At 38.2% G+C, this 14,742-nt stretch overlaps 1 protein-coding gene across 1 annotated transcript in view; it reads right to left on the minus strand.

Moving 5' to 3' along the window:
* LOC116039870 overlaps window positions 1-14,742 on the minus strand; it is a 144,310-nt gene that overhangs the window by 29,953 nt on the left and 99,615 nt on the right. The window contains exon 13 of the mRNA XM_035999945.1: window positions 10,212-10,292. Within this exon, the coding sequence (XP_035855838.1) occupies window positions 10,212-10,292 (81 nt within the window). The remainder of the gene's footprint in view (window positions 1-10,211; window positions 10,293-14,742) is intronic.

Below are 14,742 nucleotides of genomic sequence, written 5' to 3' on the forward strand. Positions count from 1 at the left end.
AGCAGTGGTTTCTGGTCGCTTCCTCCTGTGCTTAACTAGTGTTGTGACAACTTCAAGGAGTTAATAATTAACATTACTGACATCAAATGTCCACACAATGCTATGTTGTTCTGTGGTGTTGTTGTGAAACTCAGTAACACATTCACAAAGATTTGGAAAATATTTTTACATATTTTTATTCTTTATCATTGCTATTGCCAAAGCAATTATTAATGTTGCTGTGGGAGTAAACACATTTCTCGAATGAAAATTATTTTTGCCAGCGTGTAGGCAAGAGATGGGTCAGATGTTTGGCAGAAAACACCCGGTGGACAGCTGGGGGGCAGGTGAGGCGTGGCAGGGTCTGGAATGAAAGGAGAGGTAAAATCATGACAGTTGGAGAACAACAAAGTTTAATAAAGCAGTGTAGATGACACAAATAGTCCATGTACATCTCAACAACAAATCTGTTAGAGAATGAGACCTTGTTAAAGCCAGAAGCTGCAAGGTTTAAATCCCCCCCCCTCCCCATTTAGCACAAGTAACATAAGACAGTTTTTGTTTTCCGTACATGTTTTGAGCCCACTGAATGGTTGTTTTTGACATCTTTTAGGGAGTGGGTTGTCTTTCATATTTTTTGTGGGGGACAAATCTACCTCTTCTAAATATTGGGGTGGACATATCACCCTGCATCCCCCCCTCCCCCGCAAAAAAAATCTACGCCTATGGAGAAAACATGAGTGGATGACTTAAGTTATCAGGATACTTCATTCGAGAACTAGGAAGTCTGTACAAAATGTCACCCAATCCACCCAGTAGTTTGTGAGATATTTCAGTCTGGACCACTGAACTCTTCTTACCTGTGCGATGGTGTTTAGTTTCTGCCTGAGCTCACACCGTTGATTGGGCAACCTGTATCTTCTTGATAGGTGAATAAATAAAAAAATGACAAAAACAGTATCATCATTTGTATTGAACAAATGGCTAAATTGTATTGGTTAATATAACCATAGTGATGCTCACCTAATCCCTAGGTAGACAGAGAGGACGACGACGAACAGGACAAAAGTGAGCAGTATTCCAGCGTGTGATCTGGATGTACCTGTGATAGAAATCAAATAGAAACGCTGACAGTTCATTGCAGGATGTTTGGGTCCATTAGACTGAGTTCTGCTCTCTGTTTGAATGCATTTAAAACTGTTAAATAGCGCCCCATGCAGGCGGCAGATTCAATACTGACCCACAGCCCTTGCTTATAGGGCTGCAACTAAAGATTATTTTCATAGTCGATTAATCTGTCGATTATTTTCTCGATTAATCGATTAGTTGTTTGATCTATAAAAATGTCAAAACATGGTGAAAAATGTGGATCAGTGTTTCCCAAAGCCTAAGATGACGTCCTCAAATGTCTTGTTTTGTCCAAAACTCAAAGATATTCAGTTTACTGTCACAGAGGAGAGAAGAAACTAGAAGATATTCACATTTAACAAGCTGGAATCAGAGAAATCTTATTTTTTTTAATAAAAAAATGACTCAAACGATTAATCGATTATCAAAATAGTTTGCGATTAATTTAATAGTTGACAATTAATCGATTCATCAATTCGTCGTTGCACCTCTACTTGCTCACCCACAGCTGCATGTCTTACACTCCTCTTTCCTGTCTTCAAGCTGTCCTGTTATTAAAGGTCATAAAATAATCTTTATAGATATTATATTATAGAATTGTGTGCTGCAGTGACTTTCCTGGTCATTCAACAGCAGTGGCATAAAATGGCTGTTCAGGTATTTTATGTTATGTGAAGTACAGTATGAATCTCATAATTATAACTTACCTACTACAACAGTCAGATGTAAGGTGGAGTTCTGACGTCCTCTTCTGTTCTGGGCTTCACAGTAATAATTCCCACTGTGTTCAGCTCTGAAGTCAGTGATGGTGAAGATCTGTCCTGATGCTTTTGGTGAGTCTTCATTCTCCTTGTACCAGGTGTAGTTAGCTGCTGGGTTAGCATCACTGCTACAGGTCAGATTCACTGAACTGCCCTCCACTATCTCAGCAGAGGGACTCACTGACACAGAGGGAAGCTTTGGACCATCTGGAGGAGAAGGTATATGAACATAAATTAACTTTAAGACGAGAATATCATAGAAAACACAATCTTTTATTTGTTGTAGTTCATAACTGAAAAATGTTTTTTCACAGAAAGAAACATTTTATTTGTATTTGTAACATTTATTTATGGCCTGAATACTCCGAGGAGATCTCTAGCAGTCTTTCTGTTTGGCTCTCTATATAACCATGTTGTGTTTCCTGTACATCAAAATTCAATTAACTTGTGTTTTCTGCACTCAACACCAATTACCCATCATTGCAGTGGTAAACAAATGATTTATCCTTTTTTTTTCGGTTTACATTTGTTGTTTTCCATTTTCAAATTGAATCATCTCTCTGGTTAAAATGACCCACCATTCCTCCAAACTGAATTAGGTTGTCTATGTATTTTACTTTGGATTAACCAGATAAAATTATACTATGACAGTGGTGAACTCACACACTGAAAGAGAGCGAGAATCCTCATGTCCTTTGAAAGCACATGAGATGGCGTCTCCAGGATTAAAGTAATCCGCGTGAGTAGAAGTTTTCTCTGTCATATTTTTCAGTGCGTTCTTGAACCAGACGTAGGAAAGACCACCAGCTGGACTGCAGCGGCTGTGGCACTTCAGCTCTGCATAGATCTGAGACTGATAGACTGTTGTTCTGATCAACTGCACCTGGAGATCTGCATATGACAACAAAAAAACTATTTTATGTGATTGGACACTTTATAATCACAGGCATCTTAGTCTATATCCACGACGTTCCACTTCTGGGACTGCTCTGTTGCTGCTGGAAATTCTGCCGGATGCATGTCTTTTTCGCCCGGATGTCCGGTACCTTCCACTTTCTTTGTGTTGGAATTTTAAACTCCGGTGATTTCATGAAGACTATTGTTAACTGCTCCTCAGATCTCTGCAGGGTAAATCCAGACAGCTAGCTAGACTATCTGTCCAATCTGAGTTTTCTGATGCACGACTAAAACAACCTTTGAACGTACACATGTTCCACCAAAACAAGTTCCTTCCTGAGGCTATTTTGCAGAGGCACTGCTGCTCTGTCCGGGACTTAACGCCACCCAAGACAATTATGATTGGTTTGAAGAAATGCCAATAAACCAGAGCATGTTTTTCTCCCATCCCAGAATGCTGTGTGGACTAGCCTGACCCTCCTCCGCGGCGCTGTGGAGGAAGGTCTGGCAAAGCGAGGCTACAGGCATCTATACCAACCAAATATGTCACAATTCCTTGTCGTACGCCAAGAAAACAAAAGAAAAACATCATACTATACATACTCATAATGTAGAATTATTGTTGTTATTTGTTTGTGTTGATCAGTACCTGTGACAGTCAGAGTTGTTCCAGGTAAACTACTCCTCCATTCAAAGTTTGGCGTTTTGAACTTAAAGTGATACTCAGCTGAGTCGCTCTCTCTCAGATCAGAGATTCTCAGAGTGGAGTATCCTCTCCATGTTTCAACCTGAACACGACCTGCATACTGGGGTCTTCACTAAGGTCCTCAGGCTGGGAAGGATTCTGCCACTGAGAACTACGATCAGGACTGAACCAGAATGTAGATTCAACTTGATCTTCGTAACTGTTATACATGCAAGAAATGTCCAATGAAGAGCCTTTAGAGACGCAGATGCTTCTGGCTGTGTATCTGTTGCAGATTTGACCAAAGACACCTGAAATATAAAATGGACTTCTTACATTAATAATTATTGTTAACCTCTCAGGAAGCATTTTGCATGTAAGTATGGCAAAATCTCTGACAGTTGACAAATGTAGTATATAATCATATATTTGGACCTACAGGAAGCAATAGTACAAATGTACCTGAGGCAGTCAATGTTTAAGTACAACACAACTTATAATTCACTAATGTGTCTATGATGCTGATTTGCTAAATGCTAAAAACTATGCATCCCTTTTTTTACACAGTGGTCATCAATTATTACATGTTTTCTTTGGGAATGACGTTCAGTAACTATGGTTGGTTAAACTCTCAGCACACCAACACAGTGACATCACAGTCAGGGGTGGAGCGAGGGCGTGGCTTCTGGGGCTCCAGCACGGAATGTTTTCTCAAAAGCCCCGAATCTTTGAGGGTTTTTAAATAAATTCAACTTTGTGTCATTTCCCCTCAGTCTCTTTGAATTTGTTTACGCCTACCCTACCGACATCACTAACATCAATTTGTTGCCTCTTTCGAGGTGAAAGGAGTATATTTATATTTGTCTAATGTTGATATTATCCTCAACATTAGTTGTGTTTTGTTTTCAGAATGATTACAACAGTTGGAGAACAATTATACAATAATATTGTGAATAAAAAATTGTGAATAATAATAATACAATAACATAGGATGTAGGCTCTACAGGATGATTCTTTCCCTCGGAAACTATCGTGTTTTTCCCAAATGATGTACAGATTTTTAGACATTCTATTATCAAATGGCTTGAAAAATACTGCACATAGCTGCCGTAAATGGAGCATACCCACGGCATACCCCTAGATTTAGGCTGAGACCAGAATGTTTACAACATCTGGCTCCGCCCCTGATCACAGTGTTACTGAGTAAACACTGTAACACTGTGCTGATCGATAAGGCAGGGGTGATTCTAAGTATCTACATTTTTAGAAGCCTTGTTTACTGTATTAATGCGTGTGCTTAACTTTGCGTACTCTGTTCTCAGATCCACAGGTCCGTCTTCCTGCATTTCAGTAAACCATAATATGTTCTCCATCAGCAAGCAAAAATACAGAAAAGGTGTTCTGTTTTACAGACTGTAAAGGAACAAACAAGGGAAGATACAGATGTTTTTTTATATAAATACTGGTGCACTGAGGCAGGACATCATACATGCTGAAAGTGTAGTGATGGACCTTGATTGCATTGGACATGCAAACTTTAATGCAGTTTGACTGACCATGATTAAATGTCATACTAGTCATTCTTAGAAAGGTGTGGTCTGTTTTGCTCGGTTCATTTCCTCTCTGGGGACTGCAGAGAAACATAGAGGCACACAGTCATGACTGGGCAATTATCCACAGCTAGAGTTAATAAGATAGCTAACAAAAAACAAAAATATAACTATACAAAAGAGATATCTTTGCATAGACAATCTTGTCTTTTTTTCTCTCCAAAAACATGAATTTTTTTTGTTTTTACACCTCAAAGATGCAGGCAGTGACTTGAATTTGAATTTTAAAAGCAAGAAACTGTTTGGTCTCAGGTTGGGTTGACCATCGACACACAACAACTAATGTAAATTGCTGCATATGTCCTATAAGCATTGTTCATGACAGACTTTGCTTTTCTTAGATATTTAGTGGCGCAAAATGTAAAGCTTGTTGTTGACTCACTTTGTACAGCTGCACATTGCCATACCTGCTATATTGCTAAACTTGTATCATCTTAAGTTGTACTTTGTCAGCTGTAGTGTTGAAAAAAAAAAAAAAAGTTAAAACATTGGTGATGTTTTAGAGCAATATACTTTTAGGTCAAAAATATAACTTATTTAATGTAAACTGCTGTGAGACTGAGTGCCACTGAAACTGAGCCGAAAATTATTGTTTCAATGCTGATTAAGTCCCCACAGAAAAGGAAACTGTCGCTTCTGCCTTTTGGGGAACCACTCCCTGCTGGGCCAGTCTAGATTAGAACAAAGGAAATGCATATCTCTGTAAACTTGAATAGAATTGGCACTACCATGATAAATGACCGTTGACTGTGACCTGAGAGTAAACCTGAATTCAGAGGTGTGTCCTAAATCCTGGGAGAGATGTCATTTGAGGAACCACCCTCAGCTCCTTTAGGATAAATTTGGAAACTTCACAATGATTCAGGACTGTTTTGAATGTGTCTCCCGAAGGGGAGGCATGTTTTGCAGTCCACTGCTGGCAGTGTTTTATTGATTTATTGATGTATTGTTTTGTCATTGTCACAAGACAATGGAGAAACGTAGATCAGTCCACTATCAGCTGCAGTGTAACATTTGCTTTTTGTCATGTCATTTTCATCATGTTGTTTATTAAACCATTTTGCTTAACTTCAATTGGACCCAAGCTTTTCTCCTTCCTCCTCAGAAATCAAACGATCGCGTCTTCTAAATCAGTTTTTTCTTAACAGTAGCTGCATTCAGAGCTAAAATACTGCAACATGCAGATCCACAGTTATGTCAACATTCTAGCGTTTAGTATGTAACTCTGTTAGCATTATGCTCCAAGTGCCACTGAGTTATACTAATGTTAGCATGTCAACAGCAAACTAAAATGCTGACATTTAGTTTGTCAAGCTATGGAAGCATTACTCCAAGTGCTTCTGAGCAATGCTAACCTTAGCATGTTAGAATGCCAACCATTGGGCTAAGATTTAGCTGGCATGTTGGCAAATGCTACAATTGTTAATATCATAACACGCTTAGCCTTAAAGATCGCAAAACATACTAAAACTATATCAAAAAGACAGGCAGCTTTTAAAGCAAGCAGAAATGGGAGACTGTCTTTTCAAATACTAACATTTGATGTTTATGAAGAATTTTGTAAAATTCTGCTGCTTTCACATCATATGGAAGTTGCTGTATTATTGGCTTCTTCATGTTTTTAATCTTTGCTTGGGTACCTATTGTGACAGTTCAGATTAAATTTAGTAGCATGCCATCAGGGCAATTATGTATAGAATAGGACTGGGTTAAATCATCTAAAGAGACATCAAGTGGCATGGGAAAATACAATGTCCACAATTTCAAATGGATTTTTCAGATTTTCAGAGAACTATTCAACAATTTAATAAAATTTTATGTATAGTGTCAAATCATAAACTAATTTGTCTGTGAAGGTTTTCAGTCATCCAGGTCGTGATAGTTCTCTAAAAGTAAAGGCAACATTTGAATTCTTATCATTTCTAATGTGTTAGTTCCCACAGAGCAGAGATCTCCACGCAGAAACCTTTTAGGATCCAACTGGAGCCAAGAAACTCTTAGCGACACCAAAGATTTAAATTCCTTCGAGGACTTCCTTACATCAGAAGTTCTGCGTTATCATGTGAATTGATTCTGCGTCTTTCTGAGGTTAGGGCTCTTGATGTTTTAACCTCATCGTGTCATAGACCCAACCTCTGACTTTGGCTATCACATACATACCATATCTGACTCTCTCTTTCTCACACACACACGTTCAGGTGTCCACTCCACAACATATAATATAATATATAATGTAATATTAAGACTTTTACTCCAAAGAAAAAAGAGGAGCGGCAAATTAGCTAAAGAACTGTGATCCTGAGGTTTGATATCAGTTTTTTTGTTGAAATATCACCTGTTCATACTAGCCATTAATTAAGTAATACGAGACTTTAGCTGTTAAAGTTAGACAGATCAAGTGGACATCTAGAATGTAATTATCTCTTTCCTTGAAGTGTTGAGCTGCAGTAGAAGGACAGAGTCAGTTTGATTCCATCAGGCAGTTGCTGTTTTAGGTTGTTCACCAGAGTAAAAGTGTGATGGTTGGGACATTTTTGTTACCTGTTTCTGTTGCCTGTATTATTTATTTCTGTATGTTCCTTGTTATTGTATTTCTGCCCCTATTTTGTATATGTTCTCTGTTTTTATATTTCTGTTATTTCTGTTCCTTGTGTTTCTGTTTATTCCGCTTTAGCTGTGTTCTTTGTATTGTGCATTCCTGTTCTGTTTCCTGTTTTATTTTGATAGTCTGTTTTCTGTCTTGTCATGTCTAGTTTTACTTTCTGTGTTTCCCGCCTCTGTTGATTACCCTGCCCCACCCTGATGTGTTTCACCTGTCGTATCACCTGTCCCTCATTTGTTCATTACCTCGTGTATTTAACCTCTGTGTTCCCTTTGCCTCTTGTCAGATTGTTTTGTGTCCTTGTGCCGTCAGCTTGTATCCGTTTGTGTCCAGGTCCTGTGTGTTTGTGTATTTTGCGTCCCTGCCAGTTCTTGACTCCTTGTGTTTTTTCTGCTTTTTTGGATCCTTAGTATCCTGCCTTTGTTAATTAAATCTTTGAGTACAACCTTCTCCCGCCTGCCTGCCTCATCTCTGCATTTGGGTCCACTATTCCCTACCTCCACACAACAAAAAGTTTATTACACTGACAAGTTTTACAGATGGACAACATTGAGCAAGTGTGAAATACATCAGAGCATACCAACTGATTTACATTTTATTTGCACTTATTACTGATCAATAAAAACTTCATTCTGAAGAATGAACACAAAAAGAGTTTGTTTAAAGCTGAAATCAAAAGCTTGCACCTGCACACTATCTCCCTCTGCAGCAGTAAGAGGGAACTGGCATGATGTTCAGACTACAATACATGCAATACAATACAATTCATTCAATACAAATGAACAACTAGCAAAGTTTGACAGAGCTGAGCTAATGTTTTTCAATGTGTAAAAATATACCATATAAGATCTACTGTACATGCTGTGGAATAGTTGGACTTTACTGGCTTTCTCTGCCAGGACAGGTGTGATGTGAAAGGGTCAACAATATTTCTTAAAAGTAATTTACTACATAAAATAACACTTTGCATACCAAGTCAAATCCTGAACTGAGTTCAGTTATGTTATGTACCTGCACAGGTACAAATAAAGCTGCATTCTTCTCAAATCTTCTGCTACCTGCTGCTTCTAAAAAACTGAGAATGAAAACATTTGGAGTTTCTTTTCCTCCATGTGAGTCTCCCTCTGGTCATTAGATAAACAGTACTGTACCGTAACAAAAATTTAAAGTGACGCAAAATCTTCTCACATTGTAGACAAAATATTATTTCTCCTCAGTTTGTTAAGGAATGTGCCTGCTAGGAATTTACATTTTGGTAAAGGATTGTGTTAACGCTGACAAAATTGTGCTTGGCTTTAAGCTTTTGCCCAGTTTTTAGGGAAAGAATGGCCCAAAGACATTTACTCATATGTAAAATAATAAGTAGGTTTTAATGTTCTAATGTTTATACTTACACTGGACATCTATAAATAGAGATGTAGAGTTGGTGTGTCCGTGCTGATTCTCAGACTTGCAGTAGTAGTTCCCTCTGTCCTCAGAGCTGATGGAGGTGAAATGGTAGATGCCTTGTTGTCCATGAGGCAGCGTTTGGTTCTCCTTGTACCAGGTGTAGTTAGCTGCTGGGTTAGCATCACTGCTACAGGTCAGAGTCACTGAACTGCCCTCCACTATCTCAGCAGAGGGACTCACTGACACAGAGGGAAGCTTTGGACCATCTGGAGGAGATGTGTTAACAGAGATTACTCTAGGTTAAAGGTGACTCACTACAGAAGAGCACATGGTATTTAAATTACTGACTGTGAATAGTTGTGTCTGTTGCATCATTAACTACACACGTGTTATCTTTACAAGACTGAACATTAATATTCAGTCTTGTTTGTGTTCAGATGCTGTTTTAGCTTTGTTGTTACAGTTTGCAAATGTTACCGGCCAGTTTCATATTATTTTATCAAGTCCCTGTGGTTATAGTAGCAGTCAAGTTGTGCATTCTGTTGAGTCAGTATCTGTTCTCTGTGAGATGACAATTAATGTGAATATAATCAAATGGCTTTTAGATTTATCCTTACTAACATAAATACTGTCAAGAATAAATCTTCAGAAACTCCATTTAAAGTTTAAACTCAAACTTACAAGCTGACAGTATGGATTCTGTTTCAGTCCAAAACTGTTCAATTAACTGCAGTTGAGAGCTTTTGGCCATGACATCATAAATCATCAAGTAATGGAGCATCTCAATAACAGAATTATTAAACATAAAATGAAGCAACAGCATATTTTACAGTTCAAATCGTCCTGAAATAATAATAGGAAATAATTTTGAAATGTAACATCAGAACATAAAGTATATCTGAATATTTCTACTACTGGAGTGATTTTTGTTTCTATGAATAATCCTGCTGCACCTACATTAAGAATCAGAAGACTCCAGTGAGATTACATCTGAAATTGTCATTGTATTGTAATGTCAGTGTGTTTGTGTCCTGAAACAGTAAACTCACACACTGAAGGAGAGGGGAACTTCTCATGTCCTTTCAACGCACAGGAGAAGACGTCTGTGGGATTAAACCAGGTTGTATAAGTAGATGATAAGTAGACGTAGGAGAGACGACCAGCTGGACTGCAGCTGCTGTGACACTTCAGCTCTGCCTTGGTCTGAGACTGATAAACTCTGATCACCTGCACCTGCAGAGCTGGACATGAGAACAAAAATCTATAATTTATCACAGGTTCTAAATAAAAAGATGTACATACACATCAGCACTACAGTTACAAATCCTAGAAGTAGTAAAAAGCATTAGTATTTATTTAATATTATTTATATATATTATTATTTAAGTAATAATGTTCAGTGTTTTTAAATGTATTGTGTTGGTGTATTTGGAGGTATTTAACATATTAATTAAAATATTACCTGTGACACACAAAGTGACTCCAGGTGAACTGGTATATCTTCCACCTTCTTGGTTTGTTGTGAACATGAACTTGTACACAGCTGAGTCTCTCTCTCTCAGGTCTGAGATTCTCAGAGTGCAGTCCTTGTTTTTATAACTGTGATGCACACGACCTGAATATTCTGAGTCTGTTGTCAGATCTACAGGTTCATGATTATTCATTTTAGTAAACCATAATGTCCTCTCAACTGTAGTAACACTGCATTTCCACCAGGATGGGTATGTGTAGCTGCAGTGTATTTCCACTGCAGCTCCTTTAACAGCACAGATCTGAGTAGAGGGGTAAGTCACTCCCCAGTCATCCTGACCCTGTAACACTGTAACACAGAGCACATCAGGAAGCACAATCAGACTCAGAACTACTTCAGGAGACAGACTTATATGTAGTGGACCAACTTTAGACTGTTTTACTGCAGTTTTATCTTAACTAGAACTGAGCTTAAGACTTATTCTGCACTACACAGATTTTTTTCTTATATACCTTATCAATGGAATTCCATTGCTAGGCAACAGACTGGCCCCTTGTTAACTTCCTGTCAGCTGATGTAACTGCAACAGGTAATCAACTTTGGGGGGTTTCAGGATGTTTATGTTTATATCTGTGAAATGGTCTACATTTGTACTTCTTTGTTGGTGACTTCCTATGTCTGTTTTCAAAAATTGATATATAAAGCATTAGTGTCATTTCTGGTTTATGCTAAAGTGAACAGAGGAATGGAGAAATATGCATATCATTCAGTTTTACATGAGAATGTATAATGCTAAGGAACAGTCACAGCTGAACACATGATCTCTGCTCTGCAGTTAAATTTTAGCTTGAATTGATTTATTTAATGAAAGTATGCTAGATTAATTACTGTGTATGTCATTAGCAATGGCCAATGTTATGTAAAAAAGATACACAAACAATTTATTTCAACAATGAGTTTTTATCAGGCTTTGCCATAAAGGTAAAATGTGCATTCCATGCAAACAACATCACAGTCTCCTAGAGCTCATCCACTGTGCATAGTGGCATGACTACAGTGACCTTTCTTTGGTCTTGCTCATCCAAGATTGTCTGGTGGAATAGAGACAGAGGCACCACTGTACAGTTTTCTAAGAGAAGTCTTTCTGCTGACACCAAAACACTGTGCTTCACGTAAAGCATATCAGCTTTGTCATTGCATGACAAAGTCCCAAACATTTGTCTTCTTAAAATACTGGCAAATTCAGCACCATATTCACATGTCCATGGCATATGAAGCTGTTGGCTCTGCTGAAATGGCCTCATAATCTGGACTTCAATTGTCCTATTGTTATTAAACTTTCCCAGTATTCCATTAAAACTCACTGTAATTCACCTTCACACCAGTCTGTGCGGTGTTGCGCCCTGCTGGTTAATCTGCCTCCTCTTTGTCTTTCTCTATCACTCTGCCCCTACCCCCGCCCTCACTGCTTTGATTTGAAAAATAGCGGAGGGAGATGAGTCCTCCGAGAGTTAGAGCAAAAGCTTCCAAAGTATGGGAGTATGTCAGGCCAACTGGTAAAAGAGTTGTCTGTACACTCTGTCAAACTTCACATGCTTATCACGGAATTACAACCACCTAAAAAGGAAACACGCAGGAGTTGTTCATTTTTATTTTGTTCCTCCATGTCACCTCCGGGGACAGTTCCAAGAAGTACAACAACTGTCTTTTGATGTTAAACAGGCTACTTAGACTTTGGCAGTAATGTTTTAAACCCTACCATGCACGCAAGTTTAAACGCGAGCAGCACAGCTGTGTGCCTGCTTTCAGCGCAATTCATTATTAGGCAGAGCTAATACGTGGGGCCAGTGTAAGTAGCTTTATAAAAGTGTGTTTTTTTGGTCTTGTAACCTACAGGAAGCAGTACGCCGTCTTCACAACTCGGAGACAAATTGTAGGCGCTACGAACCGGAGCAAGGGTAAGATTTAAAGAATATGCTTTCATTCTGCTGTATAAGGAAATAGATACCTTAATAGACCGATTGTAACCGTACATTTTGTTTTTACAGATTCACAGATTAACGTCGCCTCATAACGAGGCCGTGACCTATTTGCTCGGAGCAAGTCCAGATTTACATGATGTTGACAAATGACGGCATTGTGTGTAAGTAACTTTTACTGTTTTCTCATTCCTTGTTTATTTTACTGTGACTTATAAATGTTTTTTTTGTATTCATACCACTCTCATTTAATTGTTTTCCAGCTGCCTGTAATTACGAGACAGTAAGCAGGAGCTTAAGGTAGAAACAACCAGATCTTGCATCGCAGGCGGAAGCTGTGAAGAGTTCAGCTCAGAGTCCAGCGAGAAGAAAGAGGGATTAGATTAGATCCGTTTTGGTCAATGTGACTATTTTTAATTAACTAGAAAATGCATTTCCTGCAGAAAATGCGTGGGAATGCTGAATAGCTGAATTGCTAAAACAGGATGAATAACTTAAATCCGTAAGAAGAAGTTGAAGTAGTGAGAATAGTTGAAAAAGTGGAAATCGGTTTAATAAGTATGAATTTCATTAAAAAGTTAAAAGCTTATGCTAAGCTGAACTGTTGGCTTTAAAAGTTGAATAATTACAAAAAATGTAGAACATTGTGAGGTCTGAGTATATTTTCCAACTGATAATGACTCACAAATGCAGAACTATGAAACAAATTGTATGAAACATCTTAAAGCTGAAATGCATTGCACTGCGCTGCTGAAACATCTCGAAAATTGTCAGAGGTTGAAGCTAAACTGCATTACCTAAGTGAAGAGCTAAAATACATTGTTAGAAAAGCTTGAAGCTGAACTGTAATACTGTCAAAGATGAAAGTTGAAATGAATTATCTGAAAAGGCTGAAAGAAGAAATGCTTTGTATTATTATCAGACATATACACTGCATAGAACGAAAAAGCATCAATCTAGCTGACATGAGATGTGAAATATATTAGGTGAAAAGAATGGGGCTGAACAAGAGGAAAGAGAGAAGGAGAGAAAGAGAGAAGAAAGAAGAGAGAGAGGAGAGAAGGAGAGAAGAGAGAAGAGAGAGGAGAGAAAGAGGAAAGAGAGAAGACAGGAAAGAGAGAAGTGAGAAAGAGAGGAGAGAATAAAGAGAAAGACAGCACCTTCCAATTTCTAGTAGTCGTTACCTGTCTTGCTCAGGGATACATTGATTGATGTATCTCAGTGAGATTCAAACCCAGGACTCCCACATCAAAGGTATGTGTAATTACCACTACGCTTTGACACTCAATAGATGGCATGTGCTCCTTCAGCTCTAATTAAGCCTTTCTTTGATCTGTAATTACCACACCTGCTGTTAATATGTCACCTGTGCCACACTGCAGCTATTCAGAGACACTGACAGCAAAGGATATAGACTAATGTTCATATTAATGCCTGTAGTATTCAAGTTGACCATCTGTGAAAGTGTTGTCATGGCTACTAATGACCTGTGACCATGTTTCTAAACACCCTTTGATGTCTGTGATGAGACCTCTCTCATCTTTAATCAGTTAACGAGTGTATCCCCTGCTAAAACTGTCACCTGTGCCACACTGGAGCTATTCAAAGACACTGAGAGCAAGCTCTCAAATAAAGGCTCAGACTGCTAAAACGATAAGGGGTATCAGTCAAATGATGTAATCGTGACCACCACAACACCTTTGTGAACGTGTCCATATAACATTTATGTTGATAAACTAAAAAATGTGGGCATATCAGCAATTTTAAAAAAGCTCTCAGAAATGTGGAGAATGTTAAACAGGGCAGCGAATGGAGGAAGATGTGGAACTCTTGTCATTTGGAAGCTCAACGAGCCAAAATTATAAGTCATATTAGATAACTGAGCACATTGCCTGAAACTAGACAAAAATACCTACGTTTTGACATATATGTGTATGACAAGTAGATATTGTGGGTGTGAGAGCAATTTATAGAGAAGGGACAAAGATAATTTTTTAAGGCTCTGCACTCTACTTTATGACATCATCCACTCTAGCTCGCACAATACACATTCATTAGAAACGCAGAAAAATCCTGAAATGATCACTAACCTTAAACAGCTTTTTCACAAAAACTGTAAAAGATATCAAACATATGAAAATATATTTTCTAATACCTAAAGTTTTTGTGAACAGTTTAAAGTTTGAATCATGTCTGTAGGTGAAAGAATGTAGGAGGAGATACATTTTGAAGCAGAAGAGG

This window comes from Sander lucioperca, chromosome 4 (assembly GCF_008315115.2).
Source record: "Sander lucioperca isolate FBNREF2018 chromosome 4, SLUC_FBN_1.2, whole genome shotgun sequence".
In the NCBI taxonomy this organism is placed as follows: Eukaryota; Metazoa; Chordata; class Actinopteri; order Perciformes; family Percidae; genus Sander; species Sander lucioperca.